The sequence below is a fragment of the Geotrypetes seraphini genome, chromosome 3, assembly GCF_902459505.1.
Source record: "Geotrypetes seraphini chromosome 3, aGeoSer1.1, whole genome shotgun sequence".
Lineage (NCBI taxonomy): Eukaryota > Metazoa > Chordata > Amphibia > Gymnophiona > Dermophiidae > Geotrypetes > Geotrypetes seraphini.
Genome location: NC_047086.1, coordinates 340,430,791 through 340,450,827, shown reverse-complemented (window position 1 = coordinate 340,450,827; position 20,037 = coordinate 340,430,791). Strand labels below are relative to the sequence as shown.

The 20,037-nt window shown below is 46.0% G+C and overlaps 1 protein-coding gene across 5 annotated transcripts in view; it reads right to left on the bottom strand.

Moving 5' to 3' along the window:
- Window positions 1-20,037, bottom strand: part of AFTPH (aftiphilin) — a 132,727-nt gene that overhangs the window by 67,390 nt on the left and 45,300 nt on the right. For all 5 annotated transcript variants that reach the window (XR_004538699.1, XM_033936288.1, XM_033936289.1 and 2 more), the window contains exon 3: window positions 4,918-5,069. Coding sequence is in view for 4 of the 5 variants with exons in the window: in XM_033936288.1 (XP_033792179.1) it covers window positions 4,918-5,069 (152 nt within the window). In the remaining variant the exon portion in view is untranslated. The remainder of the gene's footprint in view (window positions 1-4,917; window positions 5,070-20,037) is intronic.

The window sequence follows — 20,037 nt, the reverse complement described above, 5'->3', positions numbered from 1 at the left end:
GATGGAAAAGCGAGCAAGTAAGCACTGCATGTGCAGGTTGTACCTGGAAATGCAAAAAGATGAGACAGATAGATTGGGGATGAACCTGTTATGGTTTTGAAGCAAAGGCAAGCAAACTTGAAGATGACCCTTGCTTCCACAGGCACCCAGTATAGTTTTTTGTAATACGAGGTATATAATACAGTGCAACTTGAGCGACTCAGCAACAAGGAAAAGTTGAGATGAAGTACACCTGAGCACAGAAATTATCTGTGTGCGTAAGCAAAAGTGAAAGAAATGTAAGAGACCTGCATGGAAAACCCAGTAGGAACAGGTTGTTATGCACAAACTGACCGTAGAATGCATAAGCGTCTAATTGTAGTCATATAGAAGAAACCATCAGTCCAGAGACTATGACTAAGATAAACTGGAGCAAAAAGGGAAAAAACATCCTAAAACATCTTTCCCTATACCCACTCCCAAACCTCTGGGCCTTTTGGAATCAAAAGGAGATAGAGTAAAACGTTTTGTAGGGAATGTTCATGAACAAACAGGTGTAGGGACAAACAGTTGAAGTAAATGGATGCCTTCTGGAAGGTACTGTACAAACATTGATGGTACAGTGAAAGACATGTTTCAAGAAACACTTGATTGGTCCTGCTTTAAAATTAAAGCAGTGGTAGGTTCTGATATGGGAGGAATCTAACTTACAGGCTCTACACCTCTGTTATATCCTGTCATATCCTGATATTCATGTATACTAGCAGTAGGAAAAAGAACCACTTTACAGGCTCTATACCCCATTCTAGAATCCTGAGGCAATTGCAGCTTGATTGATGCATGCCAAGTGATGTTATTCTTGCTGAAAAACATGTGGAGAAATCCAACTTTACAGACTCTACACCCATATTAGATTCCCCTCTTAGTGGAATAGAGTACAGGTAATAGGAAAAAAAAAATAAAAATAAAACCACCTTACAGACTGTACACCCATGGTGGATTTCCTAGTAATACAAGTTTGCACAGCGGAGATCATAGGGATATGAAGTATAAATACTGCTGGAAGTCAGGGAACTTGAGATGGAATGCGTGTTGCGACCAACTGAAGGTGTTGTTTTTTTTAAATGCGGTTGATATGAGAGACCAACGTTGATGGTATAGTGAAGGCAAGTTCCAATGGATCTAGAATAATTGGGCAGAATTATGAACAAGTTCCACTGAATCAGTTCAAGGCCTCTATCACATTTGCCGCTCTTTCACTGGCTGCCCCGAAACAGAAGGTGTAGAAGAAGAATGTCTCCACTGTGAAGGAGGTTTTTTAGAAGATCTCCTTGAAGAAAAAGACACATACTTTGCTTTTTTAAAGTATTCCAAGTCTGCTCATGTTGAGCTAATTTTTGTGCAGCAACCTCGATGGGCTCTCCAAAAAATTCCTTCCCTAGGCATGGAATATTGGCCAGTCTATTTTGAAGATTGAGGTCTATATCAGAGAGTTTAAGTCAAGCTAGGCATCTCATAACTACTGGCATAGCAGACACTCTGGAAGACAGTTGACAAACATCAGAGAGTGATCTTGGAAGATACATCTCAGTCTGCGAGAGAGTATGAATAGTCTGCTGAAATTCCAGAAGATGCTCTGAAGGAATATATTGCTCAAAGTCGGTCAACCATTGAACATATTGTTGACGATACAAAGACATGCAGAAAGTGTAATTAAGGATTCTGCTCAGTAGCATAGAGCTTTGATAAAGGCAACGAACGTCCAAACTTGTCTGTGGTATGGCCTTTGCGTCCCGGAAGCTATGGGGCATGAACTCTGGTAGGAAAATATTTTTTAAGGGTTGATTCCACTTATAATGAATGATGAGGAAGTTGTAAACTATCAAATCCTAGTGTAAATTCTGTAAAGCAAATTAATCTTCCCCAGAGCAGCCTTGACAAATAAAGGCATCTCCCAATTTTTGAAAAGGATTTGTTTAAACAGTTTATGCAATGGCAATTTGAAGAGATCTTTGGAAGGTCCACGAACGTTCAATATATTGTGGAATTCAGCTTTAAATGAGGCATCAGCCTCCACTGAAAGAGACAAATCTTAGCATAATTGGTTACTATAAGTGGCACAGGAGAATTCTTCAGGAGAAGATCTTCTTTTGGGAATAGCTGCACCAGCAGACTCGGGTTCAGAGAGGGAAAACCCATACTCCAAGTCAGACTTTGAATCCAAGAAAACTTCTGGGAAAAAATGTCTAGAAGAAGTTCTGTGATTTTTCAGTACCGGTCTGATGAAGAGGTGGAAGTGGAGCTTGGAGCCGTTCCTGCTTTATCCTTACTCTCTGTTTAGCAGGGGTTCGAGCGCAAGTTGTTAGGTGCCCTTTGGAGACTCGGTGGTGTCTTGCAGAGTGCTGACTGCGTTTTTCGCCTCCACCCTTCCCTTAGCGCATGGATAGGGATGTTTGAATTTTTCAGTTTTAAAGGTTTCTGCATATCCCCTGTGTTCCCCACCGGAAAAATCCAAAAATCGCCATTTTTGTACTTTGCTAAAGGTGAAAAATATCGCTATTTTGGCATGAATTTATTAGCAGTGGCCATCTTGGATTTTTAGCAATCTTTTTTTCAAACGCTCCCTGCACTTCCAAAATTGCAGTTTTTGCCTCAAATCTTGTTGGGATGGAGTCATTAGGCTCTTCTGGTTCAAAGCCTTGCTAGGATTGTGTAAATTTAGCATCTCTGGAGTAAACTTGTGCCATGTAGTGCTCCCAGGGAGAGGAGGCAGTGCCATGCTTAACCTCTCTCGTTTAAGTGGGTGACTAAATGAACAGCTTGTCCATTGGGGCAGCCATTTTTTTCAGGGCTTGGCAAGGTTAAAGGTTCTGCACGAAAGGACGCAGATGCTCCGCAGCCCAAGAAATGAAAGATCAAGTCATCTAAGGGTGACTCTACTTCCCAGGGACCAGAAACCTTCTCGGAATTTATGAAATATTTCTGAAATGCCTTTCAGGATAGCCATGCTTCCCTGTACAGTCCCGTTCCACCACAGACTTGTCTCTCAACAGTTTTGCCTCTTGAGGCACGTCCTCTTCTCAGTAAGTTGCTGTTCCTAAGTTAGCTGACCCGAATTTGAGCTATGCTTATGATACTGATCAGATTGCAGACCCTCCTCAGCCATTTTTCCTGTAAACTGCCTCGAGCCAAAAGGCTTTCGCGGTATATAAAGATTTATGTTATATATTTAAGAAAAGATTGTGATAACAGTTGACTGCGAAAGTATGGTAAAGATTTTGTATTGAAAAGAATGTACCAAGTTTGAGAAAGTCTAGATAATGAATTGGAGGAAGAAGGGGAAAGGATGTTCTGCTGTTGGAATGCTACTTATTTGAAGGAATTTCCCATAATGCATATTCCCATAAAGAAAATATCTAATAAATATTTAAATTTTAAAAATTAGGTCTTGAATTCATTGCCAGAGAATGTAGTAAAAAAATGATTTTTTCAGTCTCCATATGTTGAGGAAAGTGAGATCCAGTTTCCACCAGAAACACTTTGCTGTCCTTGTTCAATCAATCATCCTTTCGAGGCTGGATTATTGTAATTCACTCTAGTTAAGCTTGACCAAGAAAAGCTTTCAAAGTCTTCAACTGATCCAGAATACTGCTGCTAGGCTGTTCTTTGCAAAAAGTAAATTTGACCATGTCTCTCCGCTCCTGCAAAAACTTCATTGGCATCCAATAATTTCCAGGGTTTATTTAAAATGTGCCTGCTTAACATTTAAGATCTTGCATGGCATCCTTCCTCCTTTAATTCCCCTGTCTTGGAATTCTGTAAGATCTGACATTACTAGATCTACTCAAAAATTTAAATTGTCCTTTCCTACGTTGAAAGGCATTACCTACATTGGCAAATTAGGGAAGTCTATGCTTTTCAAAATTACTGAGCTGTGGAATAATTTTCCTATTCAACTGTGTGATCTGGGCTCTTTCCAACCATTTTGAAAACTTTGCTATTTTCAAAGTTGTAAATTCCGCTCCTCTCCATACTATTCCAAATCCATATTGTATCTGTTCTCCTTTCTAATTTCTTGTCAACTGTGCTGAGCTCTACTGTTTAGAGAAGATGCGGTATATAAGCCTAAGGTTTAGTTTAGTTTAGTTTAGTAAAAGCCATTGGAGTAGCAGGGTTTAATGAAAGGTTTGGAGAATTTCCTGGAAGGAAAGTCTATAAATCATTATTCAATTGAACTTGTTGAATATTCACTGCTTACTACTGGGATAAGAAGATTGAAATTTATTTACTTTTTTGGATTGGCAACTGCTGGAAACAGCTGATGAACCTTCAGTCTCCCCCAATACGGAACTGCTTATGTACTGGAGTTTTTAAGGAGCCTTCTCTTTTGGATGGATGGCCAAGGGGGGGGGGGGGGGGCGCCATTCTGTTCCTCTGTTTTGAGCCACCCTTGTTTCAGGTGAAAGTAAAATATAGAAACAAAATTCCTGGATCAAATGTATGCAGCTATATCTGATGAATATTCATTGTCTATATTCTAAAAAGTGTCATGGATATCCCTTGCTTAAAATCTGTGATATTCTGAATTCTTCTTGAGCTTCAAGAAGCACTTTGTTAAAATAAGATATTTGGATTCAAGGCATGTCCTTTCCTTGGAAATTGGATAACTGATCTATTCAGCCAATAAAGATCACGGTTAGTGTGCCTGAGACAGGAGAACACAGCCTTATCTGCCTAGTTCATGGAAACGAGAAGCAACTGGCTGGGTAATTTAAATATTCTAAGGAGTACTGAAATTCTAACCTGGAAGAACAATGCAATGCACCCAGGTGGTTCATTATCATGAAATAACTTAGCAGTGTGGTTGAACTACAAGAAAAACACATGAGATACTTCCCTCCAAAATATTCACACTTTTACACTGTTTGCAATTCTTACCCAATGTTTGCCATGGCTTCCTCTGGTTTTGCCTCCTTGTCCTTTGTTTCCAACAATTGCCTCAGAGAGGTGAGCTTTTCTTCCACTTCATTCACAGGGACAGCAGGAAAACAAATCAGGAAAATTCGCTCAAGCCGGCCTATCAAAGATGACTGTAATCAAACGGCAAAAACTTAAAATCAATAATTCTTCAGTCAATTTCTATACAAAATGAGTACATTTATAATGCATGAAGGACAAATAAATGAGCACAAAGAATAATTATCATAAGCCCATCACCAAAAAAAAGCACAGTTACTTACCCTAACAGGTGTTATCCAAGGACAGCAGGCAGATATTCTCTACATGTGGGTGACGTCATCCAAAGAGCCCCGTCGCGGACAGCTTTTCAAGCAAACTTGATTGAAGATCTCAAGCTTGCTAGTGCTGCACCACGCATGCGTGTGCCTTCCAGCTCCACTAGAGGGCGCATCCCCTCCTCGTGGTCTTCAGTTCAGATAGCTAGCAAAGAAGCCAACCCGAGGAGGTGGGAGGGTTGAGAGAATATCTGCCTGCTGTCCCTGGATAACACCTGTTATGGTAAGTAACTGTGCTTTATCCTAGGACAAGCAGGCAGCATATTCTCTACATGTGGGTGACCTCCAAGCTAACCAAAAAAGAGATGGGGGGAAAGTTGGCAATTTATGAAAACAGATTACGCAAAACCGACTGACCAAATTGGCCGTCACGTCTGGAAAAAACATCCAGACAATAGTGAGAGGTGAAGGTATGAACCTAAGACCAAGTGGCGGCCTTGCAGATCTCCTCAATTGGTGTAGACCTGAGGAAAGCGACAGACGCTGCCATCGCTCGGACTTTATGTCCCGTAACTTGACCGTGCAGCAAAAGACCAGCCTGAGCATAGCAGAAGGAAATACAAGCAGCTAACCAGTTGGACAAGGTTCGCTTGGAAACAGGACGTCCCAACCAATTAGGATCAAAAGACAAGAAAAGTTGAAGGGCCTTCCAATGAGACTGGGTTCGTTGAAGATAAAAAGCCAACGCCCGCTTACAATCAAGTGTATGAAGCGCCACCTCTCCAGGATGCGAATGGGGCTTAGGAAAAAATACCGGAAAGACAATGGACTGATTAAGGTGGAAATCCGAAACCACCTTAGGCAAGAACTTAGGGTGAGTACGCAGGACCATCTTGTCATGATGAAAGACAGTAAAAGGCGGGTCCGCAACCAGAGCCTGCAACTCACTGACCCTGCGAGCAGACGTGAGAGCAATGAGGAACATCACCTTCCAAGTAAGGTACTTCAGATGAGCCTTAGCAATGGGTTCAAAGGGAGGTTTCATCAATTGAGCGAGAACCACATTCGGATCCCAAACCACAGGGGGAGGCTTGAGAGGAGGATTGACATTCAAGAGACCCCTCATGAAGCGAGAAACCAGCAGATGGACCGAGAGCGATTTCCCATCTTGCTGCCGATGAAAGGCAGCAATCACACAAAGATGGACTGTAATAGAAGTTGTTTTGAGGCCAGATCGAGACAAATGCAGTAAGTAATCCAGTACCGAGTCAAGGAGGCAGACAGAGGCTCAATGCGTCGGGAAATACACCACACGAAGAATCTAGACCACTTCTGCCTAGTAGAAGCCTTCCGAGAAGCCTCCAGTACATCTCGTACCGACCAAGACAATCAAGGGAAGGAGTCAGGTGGAAAGGAATCAAGCAGTCAAGTGCAGAGATTGCAGATTGGGATGCAGCAGCGAACCCCGACTCTGAGACAGCAGAGAAGGAAAGACAGGCAGAAGCAGAGGCTCCCTGACACTGAGTTGAAGAAGAAGGGAGAACCACGGCTGCCGAGGCCACCAAGGAGCAATCAAAATCATGGTGGCGGCATACCGACTTGAGGTGTAACAGCATCCTTAGAATTAGAGGAAAGGGAGGAAGCGCATAGAGGAACCTGCCTGTCCAATCGAGAAGGAAAGCATCCGCCTCGAGATGATCCGGGGAGTACATCCTCGAGCAGAATCGAGGCAACTTGTGATTGAGGGGCGAAGCGAACAGATCTATCTGCGGAGTTCCCCACCGAACAAACACCTGACACAGAGTGTGAGAATGGAGTGACCATTTGTGCGGCTGAAGAAGGCGACTCAACTTGTCCGCCAGACAATTTTGCTCACCCTGGATATACACTGCACGAAGAAAGATGTTGTGGTGCAACGCCCACTGCCAAAGACGAAGGGCTTCCCTGCAGAGAGAGAGGGAACCCGTACCCCCCTGCTTGTTCACATAATACATTGCCACCTGGTTGTCCATGCGCACCAGGACCACTCGATCCTGAAACAAATGACGAAAAGCCACCACGGCATTGTAAATGGCCTGGAGCTCCAGAAGGTTGATGTGGCAGTGATGGTCCGCACTCGACCAAAGACCCTGTGTCCGAAGACCGTCGAGGTGCGCTCCCCAGGCGTACGCCGAGGAGTCCGTCATCAGAACCTTCTGAGGTGGGGGCACGAGAAAGAGCAAACCTCTGGATAGATTGGAAGAGCTGGCCCACCAATGGAGTGAGCGTTTAAAGGAGGGAGTCACCGCAATGTGCTGAGAAGCGGGATCCCGATCCTGCCACCACTGAGACGCCAGAGTCCACTGAGGAACACAAAGATGTAACCTGGCGAACGGCGTGACATGAACGGTGGAGGCCATGTGCCCCAAGAGGATCATCATCTGCTTGGCTGAGACCGAAGACCTCTGGGACACCAGCTGACTCAGCCGCAGGAGGGCGGCCTGCCGAGGAAGAGGTAAAAACGACCGGAGGCGAACCGTGTCCAGCACGGTCCCGATAAACTACAGGGACTGAGAGGGGCCCAACTAGGATTTGGGGAAGTTTACCTCGAACCCCAGATGCTGAAGGAAGAGAATAGTCTGACAGATTGCTGAAATAACCCCCTCCCTCGACGGAGCTTTATAAGCCAATGGTCGAGTTATAGGAAAACCTGAAGGCCCTGCGACCGCAAGGCCACCGCCACCACCACGAGGCACTTCATGAAGACCCGTGGGGACGAAGCGAGCCCGAACGGGAGGACCCAATATTGTAAATGAAGGTCCCCCACCTGAAAGCGAAGAAACCATCGAGAAGCAGGTGGATCAGAATGTGAGTGTAGGCTTCCTTCAGATTGCGGGAACACAACCAATCCTCCGCGTCCATCAAGGGATACAAAATGGGAAGCGAGAGCATGCGGAACTTTTCCCGAACTAGGAACTTGTTCAGCTTCCGGAGATCCAGGATAGGGCGGAGGTCCCTGGTCTTTTTGGGAACCAGGAAGTACCAGGAATAAACCCCGGAGCCCCGTTGACAAGGGGGAACCTCCTCCACCGCCCGAAGGCGAAGGAGGGCCTGCGCTTCCCGAAGAAGTAGGGGAAGCTGCGTCCAGTTGGAAAGAGACTCTCCTGGGGGCCTGTCCGGGGGTAAAGCCGGAATTTTAGGGAGTACCCCTTTCGGATGACGGAGAGGACCCAAGAGTCCGCAGTGATCATCGCCCAACGATGGTAAAAGACGCGGAGACGTCCCCCGATAGGAAGAGGGGAAAGACCCAGGGCGGAGGAGGCCAGCCCCCTCTCGCCGGGCCAGTCAAAAAGACGGCGTCAGCTTAGCCGCCACCGCAGGGGTCCGAGTCTTAGGAGAAGCCCTCTGCTGCTGCGGACGCCGAGGAGGAGGGTAAGAAAACGCTGGCATCAATTTCTGCGGAGAGCGCCGGGGAGGCAGCCTGTAAGACTTGGGCAGAGCGTGCTTCGCCTTAGCCCGGCCAAGGAAGCAAAAGAGCATTCATGCTTAGAGAGGCGTTTTGTGGCAGCCTCGATGGAATCATCGAACAGCTCGTTTCCCAAGCATGGGAGATTGGCCAACCGGTCTTGCAGGTTGGGGTCCATATCAACAATGCGGAGCCACGCCAGACAACGCAGGGCTACCGCGAAGGCCGAGACCCTTGAGGAGAGTTCAAACGCATCATAGGAAGCCTGAAACATGTACAGCCGAAGCTGCGACAGAGTATCCACAAGCCTGTGAAACTCCACACAGCGCTGGACAGGCAAATCGTCCTCGAAAGATGGAAGGGATTTAATACACAACTTGAGATAGGACGTAAAAGTAAAGTTGTAATTCAAGACCCTGTTCGCCATCATGGAGTTCTGATATAAGCGTCTCCCAAACTTATCCATAGTCCGGCCTTCCAGGCCCAGCGGGACAGCCGCATATACCTTGGAAGGGTGAGACTTCTTGAGGGTAGACTCCACCACCAAAGACTGGTGGGAAAGCTGAGCCTTCTCAAACCCTTTACAGGGCACCGTCCGGTACCGAGACTCCATTATAGATGGAATGGCCAGGATAGCATAAGGAGTCTCCAGATTGCGAAAGAAAGTCTGTTGTAATACCGGATTCAAGGGGAGCCTGAAGGACTCCCTAGGAGGATAGTGAAGTTCCATCTCCTCCAAATATTCCTTGGTATACTTGGAATCTGACTGGATGTCCAAATGTAACGCCCTCCCCATGTCCTGAATAAATCTAGTAAAAGAAGAGGGCCTGCTCTCAGACTGCCCCTCAAAGGGGATAGTCGAACGAGACCGCAAGGCAGTCGAAAAGGAGGGGGAAGCCTCCCTGGAATACTGCGCTGGCATATCAGTATCCACAAGCATGGATGCCGAGGAAGCCCCGCTAAAAGAATGGGGGGGAGGGAGGGTTGACGAGAGCCTGCGCTTAGAAGTCCCCGGAGGGGAGGACCCTGGGGTCTGGGTCACCGAGGCTCGATGAAGCCGCCCCGGAGAACCCCGGCCCAAAGACAAGCCTCGGGAAAAAGAGGCAGGACGCCCCCCCCCCCCCGAGACCGGCGCCTCACGGAGCGGGGCCCCTGACCGGACAGGAGACCTCAGCAGACTCGGGTTGGACAAGGTGAGGTCCGAGGTTTTAATGGACTCTGTAGTGTGAGGACCCGGAGACCTACCCCGTCTCGGGGGAGAGTCCCGGGGATGCTTCGCAAGCCGCCAAGACGAGGGTGAGAGACGCCTTGACCTGTGCCTTGACCGAGGCTGGCTCGACGGCAAATCCTGCCTCGACGGAAGGGGCGAGGAGTCAGACGAGGACAGACGCCGAGACAGACGTACCTTGCCACGAGAAACTTCAACGCGACGCTCAGGCTTGTCCACAATGCGCGAGGTTAAGGCCGGAGCAAGCTGAGCCAAGCTGAGCGAGGTTAAGGCTGGAGCAAGCTGAGGAGAGCTCTGAGGAGATGATCGCCTTCAGCACCTCCTCGAACATCGGCACCGAGATCAAATTTGGCCGGATAGGTGCAGCAGTGCGTTCCACCGAGGGCGACCAGGAGGAAGAGTATTCCCTTATGGTGGAAGCACGCTTAGAGGTCTTAGATGGTGGTCTCGTCGAGGCCGGCGGGACTACACTCACTGCCTGGATGGCCAGAGACTCCGAGGGAGGCTTCTTCGGTAGCTGAACTGAACCTGAAGGAGGAAGAGGAGACTTACCCAGAGCCGAGGTCTTCGAGGCCAAGGCCCCGAGGCCTTCGAGGTCGAGGGAGACTTGCCCGGGGCCGAGGTCTTCGAAGCCGACGTTGAGACAGAGGCCAAGGTCGAAGCGGGATCAGCCTCCGTGGTGAAGAACTCCACAATCCTGGCCCGACGACGCCTAAGAGCCCGAGACTGAAAAGTGGCACAACGAGGGCAGGAGTCCGTCGGGTGATCAGCTCCCAAGCACAGGATACACCAGCGGTGAGGGTCTGTGATCAAAATAACCCGACCGCACTGCGTGTACTTCTTAAACCCGGTAAGAGGCCGGGACATAAGGAAGAAACGGCCGCAGCCACGTGAGGCCAAGCGGCCACGGCAAACCGGGAGCCCCCGGTCACCAAGTCGAAAAGAAAAAAAACACACGAGTAGTAGAAAAACCAAGAATTAACCGCACAGCGACTCCCGAACTAAAACATAGAAGCCACGGTGCTAGAAAGGCACTTAGAAAAAAACGCAGAGAAGAGAGACAGGGCTTTCTGGCTCCGCAGAAAACTAAGAACTGAAGACCACGAGGAGGGGATGCACCCTCTAGTAGAGCGGGAAGGCACATGCATGCATAGTGCAGCACTAGCAAGCTTGAGATCTTCAATCAAGTTTGTTTGAAAAGCTGCAGCGACGGGGCTCCGTGGATGACGTCACCCACATGTAAAGAATATGCTGCCTGCTTGTCCTGGGATAAGCTGTGAGTAATATCAACAAAATTTCTTGTTACATAGATTTATGCTAGCATAATTCACTGAGTGCCATTGTACTAAACTAAGGCCTCCTTTTACGAAACTGCAATAGCAGTTTCTAGCGTGGGGAGCCATGCTGAATGGCCCACGCTGCTCCCGACACTCATTGAATTCCTATCGCAATTTTGTAAAGAGCAGGAAAGTTATCCTTTGGCACAGAAATGTTACAAGGCAGATGTAATAAGATTTATTTTTTTTAGCAAACAACAACTGTGCTAAAGCACACTATGTTAGACATGCAATGCAAAAGACCTCCTATCTTTTCTTTCTAGTTAAACTATAGTACTTTGTTTTGAGGACTATTTCTTTAATGTTTAATGTTTTTATAGACTGTGTACTGTACAGGATCCGAGTTACATATAAATTCAACTTAAAGTTTAAAAAACGAAACTTGTTCTTAACCCAGGAACTGCCTGTACACAAAATTGCACGGATAGCCAAAATTGCACGGATGCTTTAATATAGGTGTCACATGTTGGTAATGGCATTCTGAATCACCTATAAGGCCTGTAATCTAGCTTGAGATAATCCAAGGTAAAGGATGTTGCAAAAATCTAGTCTTGATAGGATCAAAGATCAAACTACCTATCTGAAGTCAGCAAAACATAGCATAGGTTTCAATCTAGCAATCATCCTTAGATAATAGAAACAAGTTTGGATTACTTTAGTAACTTGATTCTAAAATGACAAAGAACCGTCAAGCAAAATTTATCTTAGGTTTTATATTCAGTCCAGGTATTGGAGTTGCCAACTTACGGCTTGGCTGAACTCCCATGTTTACATTTCGGACTTGTCAGTATTTACTGGTCTCGGTTTATATTCGAGCCTCCTTTTGATATTGGTGCTTTTTCCACCTCTCCAGATGACCGGCACTGCTATCTCTTTCCCCCCTCCAATGACCGGCACTACTATCTCCTTCCCCTCCTCCAATGACCAGCAATGCTATCTCCTTCTCCTTCCGATGACCCGCACTTCTATCCCCCTGATGACTAACATCGTTATTTCCTCCTCCTCCTCCGATGACTAATATTGCTATCTCTCCCACACCTTAATGACCAGCACTCCTATCCTCCATTAACCGTTCCCCCCTGCCTCAGATCAACATCACACTTACAGTTCCGATGTTCTGGAAGCTGACGCTAGTACTCTGTACTGGTCTGAAGGGCTTTGAACACTAGCGCATGCTCAAGGCCTGCTGGCTCCTGCCCTCGCCTGGATTCTTGAAGGGAGTCCAGCAAGCCTTAAGCATGCGCAGATGCTCAAGGCCCTTCACCTGCCCAGCACTAGTGTCGGGACTGTAAGTGGGATGTCAGTCTGGGGCAGGGGAGAGTGGGTAATGGAAGATAGGAGTGCCTAAGCCAAGGTTTTTCAATTCTCCAGTGCTGCCGGTGGTCTCCCTCTGTACTTTTCTTTTGCTGTGGTCCACCCCCCCTATGAAGCAACTTCCTGTTTCCTCTTGGGTGGATCACAGCAAAGGAACGGTGCAGAGGAGGCGGGCAGTACAAAAGAATTGCTCCCATGCTGGCGACCCGACCTCTTTGTAGCTTTCTTGGTGAGGGAGGCTTCAGAACCGGGTGGAAGAACACTTGGTAGAACGGGGGGGGGGGGGGGGGGGGAGGGAGGGAAGAGGTACGGGGGAACATGGACGGAGAGAAGGGGGAGAGAGGGAAGGAGATGGTGCACATGGACGGAGAGATGGAAGGAGATGGTGCACATGGACGGAGAGAAGGGGGGAGAGAGGGAAGAGAGGGTGCACATGGATGGAGGGAAGAGGAGAGAGGGAAGAGATGGTGCAATTGGACGGAGGGAAGGGACGAGAGGAAAGAGATGGTGCACATAGACAGAGAGAAGGGGGAAGAGTTGGAAACATAGATTTGAGATGGAGGCAGAAAAATGGCAGAAAACTGAATATGAAAATCTGTGTCAAAGAAGGATGTAGTGCAAAAAGTGAAGGAGAGGAAAGAAACAAAAAATAGTTAAGGAGGCCTTGGAAACAGCATTAAGAGCACAGACAGTACAAGATGATCAGAAAAATAAAATCGCCAGATAACAAAGGTAGGAAAAAAGTTTTTATTTTTAATTTAGTGATTGAAATATGTCAATTTAAAAAATTTACATCTGTTTTTATATTTTGGACTGTTCAGGAAAAAATGCATTTTTTTCTATTTCTCTTGTGGTTGTTGATTTTGGCCTTCCTGGTCTTGCATCATCATCTATGCTCACACGACCATTCCAAAAACGAGTTGCCCACCGAGAAACTGCACTACGGTCCACTATTAACGCACCACAAACTTCACATAATGCACTGTGGATTTCTGGAAGGTTTTTTGCCACGTAGAGTTTCAATCTTAATGTACGACCTCTGATCGTCAACATTCACAGTACCCAAAACCCCTGCAGCCTTGTCACAGCCATACTATGTACACTACAGAGCTCCTAAGCACATGTCCTGCTGCTTCAAGCACTGAAGTGAAAGCGAAACAAGGTTTACTGCAATTGCATCAAACACTCCCCAATGTTGACAACCTGTGCATTATTTATGAAATGACCCTCATATAAACTAAGCTAACCTTTTTTCCCTCAAAAGAGGAGGAAAAAAGGTTGACTCAAATATAAACGGGAGGGGGGAGGGTAATATTCAAGTGCAGAGCCTTGCCTTGCCCTGCCAGGCTCTGCACTCTGTTCCCTCTCCCTAGCTGTTCTTCCAGGCTCTGTACCCAGCTCCCTCCCCTGCCTGTTTCTGCACCTAGTCCCCCCTCCCTCCATAACAGGTTCTGTACCCTGTACCCCCCTCCCTCCCAATGACTCGCAGGCCTCCACTGGGACTGCTGCGAGACCTGGTGGTCCAGTGATGGCTGGGATAGGAGGGATCCCTCCCGCCTCTTGTCCCAGACGATTTGAATCATTTTTACTTCCCTCCCGCCACCCTTTAGTATCTCTCGTGGTCCAGATGTGAACCGCAGCAGGATCGACCTTCCTTCGCTCTTGCCCATATAGGAACTCACAGCAGCCAATCATCTAGCGGCTCTGCATGGGCAGGAGCGACCTTTCTTTGCTCCTGCCTGTGCAGAGACTCTAGCTGATTGGCTACCATGAACTCACATCAGCCAATCGACTAGCAGCTCTGCACGGGCAAGAATGAAGGAAGGTTGCTCATGTGTCACTTCTGCCCTTGCAGAGCCGCTAGCTGATTGGCTGCCACAAGTTCACCAGGGATACTAAAAGGTACGCAAGGGAGGCGGGAGGGAGGTAAAAATTCTTAGAATTGGCTGGGACAGGAGATAGGAGGGATCCCTCCTGTCACGACCACTAGGGATACTACAGGTACATGGGGGAGGCAGGAGGAATGTAAAAATTCTTAGAATCGGCTGGACCACCAGGTCTCATAGCAGGCCTGGCAGAAGAGGCCTGCAACAGGTTCAGGAGGGGGGTTGGATCTGAATATAAACCGAGACCGCCAGTTTGGGCCATTTTTCTGGTCCAAATATCTTGGTTTATATTCAAGTATATACACTATATTCTACATAGTTTTATGCCATAGATGCTAAGCTTTGCACAGTTCTGCTCTCACCTGTCTACAGTAATGCCTGTAGAATAATACCAAGCCCCTATATTCAGATACCTTACGAACTGGTACTAAATGTGCAGGAGCAATTTTGTCTAATGTTTCCTGCAAACTTGTATACAAGTTCTTAACCATATCAGCTAGCTTTAACCTGCCAAATGCCTTCCATACCTAGCCTCCCTACCTGACATAAAAAAGCAATTAACATGCAGTTTACCACATGATAACTGCTAAATTACTGCAAAGCCACTCAATGTGGCTCTGTGCTAGCAATTACTATACAATAAATTACAAATTAAGTGCATAATGCACTTTAGCAAAAATGTCTCAAATTTTCTGGAGTTCAGTTCCATGCAACATTTCTTCTCATAAGACCATGATATAGCATTGTTTCTGAATTTGCTCCAAGATTATGCATGCATTGTTTGCAGTTTGAACTAACTTACCTTTTAAGATCAAATCGGATCAGAACCTAAAGCAGCATTTCTCCATATAAACTAATGTTCCATTTCTTCTGATGATATATGACAAAATGAACTGATTCATAATGTACATTCTCCATAGTAATGATGATAGGCTGATTCCAACCATTATATTACTAATTATGCCAGAACCAAATCAAGAGTGCTAGTATACTATATAATATCTGTTCCTTCCCAATAATCAAGTTTTATGTCAGACAACCTCCTGCCCGTCCAACTATCACCCTGTCTCCCTTCTGTTCCTATCCAAGATACTCGAGCATGCTATTCTACGTCACTGCCTGGACTTCCTTTCAATTCAACAGATTCTCGATACTCTACAATCTGGTTTTCGCCCCAACACTCCACAGAGACTGCCCTCACTAAGGTCTGCAAGGTAGACTGCAAGGTAGAGACTGCCCTTATTAAGATCTCCAAGGTAGAGAGAACGAGAGGGAACTCTCTAAAGTTAAAAGGGGATAGATTCCGTACAAACGTAAGGAATTTCTTCTTCACCCTGAGAGTGGTAGAAAACTGGAACACTCTTCCGGAGGCTGTTATAGGGGAAAACACCCTCCAGGGATTCAAGACAAAAGTTAGACAAGTTCCAGAACATATGCAGGTAAGGCTAGTCTTAATTAGGGCACTGGTCTTTGACCTAAGGGCCGCCGCGTGAGCAGACTGTTGAGCACGATGGACCACTGGTCTGACCTAGCAGCAGCAATTCTTATGTTCTTATGTGACTTATTCATGGCCAGATCTAAGGGCCTTTATCCTTATCCTTCTTGACCTGCCTGCTGTCTTTGATACTGTAAATTACAGCTTACTCCTTGACATACTGTCCTCGTTTGGATTCCGTCCTCTCCTGGCTTGCCTCCTACCTTTCCCAATGCATCTTTAGTGCACGTATTGGTGGGTCCTCTTCTGCTGCCACCCCGCTAGCCTTTCAACATAATGTTAACCCTGTGATCCTGAGAATCCTTAAGCATCACACCCCCATTACTAGGGAGGGCTGCGCACCTGATAACTCCACGGCGGAATCTACCTTAAGCCATTCAAAAACTTGCTGAAAATCAGGAGCCAGAGGATAAAGCTTAGACATAGCTTTAGAAGGTCGTAAAGAACTTTCTGGGGTATCCCATTTGCAACTAAACCAAGAAGCTGGGGATGTGATGGATAAAAGGAAGGCAGCACATTATAATGGTCCATGACCGAAGCCTGGGAAGTGGAAGGTGGAGAAACCAATTGGAGCTCTGTCAGAAGATCAGCAGTAAAAAGATGGACAGAACAATGCTTAAAAACTGCAGACAAGAGGGTCAGCACCCAAATCCAGACACTCAGGGCGACCGAGAAGACTAGTCCCAGTAAGGGTACCATCCAAATCTAATACAGACTGTCTCAAAAGTCACTACACTCTTTTAATAAATTCTTAAAAATTACACAAGAAACTATTTGTTTATTGTTTATTCAAAATATTTGATTAAATGCTTATCTAACAGTACAAAGCATTGTACAAAGTATTTAAAAATTACAGGAAGACAAACATGTCAGCATTATAGACATACGTGTACTAAATTATTGGACAAACATGGACTAAACAGACAAACTCAGGCCATAAAAACAATAGAATAAGGGGGCAGAATTACAATTTTTTATAGAAAGAATACATAAAAGGAAAATACAATAGGAGTTTATTCATATGCTTAGCATCAACAAGAGAGTCGTATATTTTACTTGCTATGCTTGCCATCACGTTCCAATGCCTCGAACACTAGTTGTATACCTCGGTTCACGGAAGTTTCGCCCCCCACATTTCGCCCCCAGCAATTCGCCCCTCACATTTCGCCCCCGCACATTTCGCCCCCCGGATGTTTCGCCCCCACACATTTCGCCCCCACACATTTCGCCCCCCGGATGTTTCGCCCCCACACATTTCGCCCCCACACATTTCGCCCCCCCACATTTCGCCCCCACATTTCGCCCCCACACATTTCGCCCCCGTCTTGGAGCGCAAATCCTTACCTCGGAGCGCAAATCAGTCCAGCTACTGTTGTGAGCGCGAGAGAAGCCAAGGGGGGGTAGGGAGTCGAAGTCTGGGGATGAAGGGGGATCGCGCACTTGGGCCAGAGCGAGACAGCGGAAAGGGAACATGAGCTGTGCGCGAGCGAAGCCAAGGGGGGGTAGGTCAGTCCAGCTACTGTTGTGAGCGCGAGAGAAGCCAAGGGGGGGTAGGGAGTCGAAGTCTGGGGATGAAGGGGGATCGGGGCTTGGGCCGAAAGGGAACATGAGCTGTGCGCGAGCGAAGCCAAGGGGGGGGTAGGTCAGTCCAGCTACTGTTGTGAGCGCGAGAGAAGCCAAGGGGGGGTAGGGAGTCGAAGTTTGGGGATGAAGGGGGATCGGGGCTTGGGCCAGAGCTCCGTGCTATGTGTGTCATGCACACATGGAACGTTAAACATTGTGTGGCAAGCATGGCATGAGGGATTGTAGCAAGGCAGGAAACTAACTGCAACAACTCCAAATCTAGCCTCAAAACCTTTCTCTTTAAAGATCTATACCTAGGTTTAATTGCTCATGAGACTCAGGCAATGGCCACATATCAGACATTCCATTTCTCCCTCTTCTTTTCCCCATGCCCCTTTCTTTTTATGCAATGTGTCCCAACCATTTTCCCCTTTTAGCGTGTTTTGTCTTTAATACCATGCAGTCTGTCTTTTTACTACCCCATTTTTACTTATATTTTAAATTTTGTACAATGTAAACCTCTTTGGTAATTAACGCAGTATATCAAAGCTAAATAAACTTGAAATTTGTATACATTTTGGCTTCTTTTATGCACCATGAAGAATATGCGCTCCCTGTGAAGAGTGCACACCATTTGCAGAGAGCATATATTGGGCATGACCTGGATTGGCCACTGTTGGAAACAAGAGGCTGGGCTAAAACAGGATTTTTCTGAATTTGAGAGGACCAAAATACATAATTAACTTTTTTTGCTTCATTTTATCATGTTAAAATGGTGATTTGTTTCAAAAATCGAAAATTTGGTGGAGATGTCTCCTTTATCCCCAGAGCGAAGTCATTGATTTCTGTGATGTTTATGATTTAATTTTTTTAATTTTTTACTGTGCTAAACAAAACAGTCAAATAACATTCAAATAACAAGTAAAATGAAATACAGTGATAAAGTGAACAAAAACTAACCTGTCAAATGAAATAACAGTCCAAACACAACACAGTCAAATAACAAGTAAAATGAAATACAGTGAACGTCAATCAAAATTCAAAATTGTATGCTATTCCTCTGAGATAGTCGATCAAATTTCGATTGTCCAAGTCCTCCACAATACGCCGAATTCTTGCAGAAATAGCCGCGTATTTCTTGTTTCGCGCATTGACAGGATTGCCTGCTATAATCTGCGTGATTTCAAAATTGTGAAGGCCTTGCTGTCTTTTCAAGCAGTTGATGAAGCGGTATATATTGGGGAAAAGTGAGCCGCAGGTTTCTTGAAAGCTGCGATGCCAGCCCTCGACGTCATTGTTCGTCCGATGTTGGCCTTTCAACGTTCGTTGATGAACATTCCAAAACACAACTGGAAACAATGGATTCTGGCGTCCTCTTCGGTTCATTCGACCAATGTAGGTGTCCTCGAAATAGTTGGCAATGGGTAGTGCTTCTTCTGGAAATTTGGGATCTTCCAGCAGCTCTTCAAATGATTGCACAACAATGGCCGGAGGCAGAAAAGCAAGAGCTGGTATCATGCGGATCCACTGGGCAAATTCGTGGTCATTTTGGTAGCGCACTTTCAATCCTTCATTCTGAACTCTTCGCCATATTGACTGCGACAAGTGGAAGAAGCAGCCTGTTTTCTCCATGTTAGGAAACTCGATTTCAAACGCTTGAATTGCAGCTTGTTCAAAATCGGTCATCAACTGCTGCGGTTGGAGACCTGGCTGCATATTCTTAAGCTGCTGCAGCATCTGTCGATAGGTTGTTCGGGTCTTGTTCGGCAACAGCGCGTACAATGCTGGAATGATGACACCACCGTGAACTGCATGAATCGTATAAAGCTGCTCGAACAAAGCTGGTGCAGTAGAAAACGTGCCATCAGCGAACCATTCACTGCTCTGTGCCAACGAGTGGAGATTATCCCTCGTTCCAAATATCAATATTCGGCTGGTTCCAGTCCCTGAATAAAAATAAAAATAATTTAGGCATAAATTTAGGCGGTGGATGGAGGAAACCCCTCAGTTGGGACGGGACATACATGGGCTTTTCAAAGTCCAAAAAAGGGTCAGAAATAGTCAGGGGTGCAGAAAAAACACCATTTTTCGACGAGCTCTATTCGCTGGCATCAAAAAATTCCGAAAGACAAAAAAAATATTTTTTCTTCATTTTTTTGAGCTATTACGTTAATGGAATGTTTCACAAATTCTACTAAAATTCTACCAAAAATTGTACCAAGTAATTTAGTAAAATTAAATGTGGAAGATTATATAGCAACAATAATTCAAGATAACGCTTAAAACGGCTTAGAAGACTCAGACATACTTGTTTGACCAATTCTAATAAATTAAGAAATTTTGGGCCATTTTATGTGCCACAAAGTGATATAAAATGCGAGCAAATAACGCCTACATGTACGAGTACATAATGCTAATAGCTTGAAAAGAAAAGTTTACCCGAGTCCCACAAAAGAAATTGCTGTTGGACGCCATTGATAATGATCTCCTGAAATTCTGGCGGGATGACGAGTTGATCAATGGTTTGAGGCAGCCGCGGCATACCCTCGACTTGTC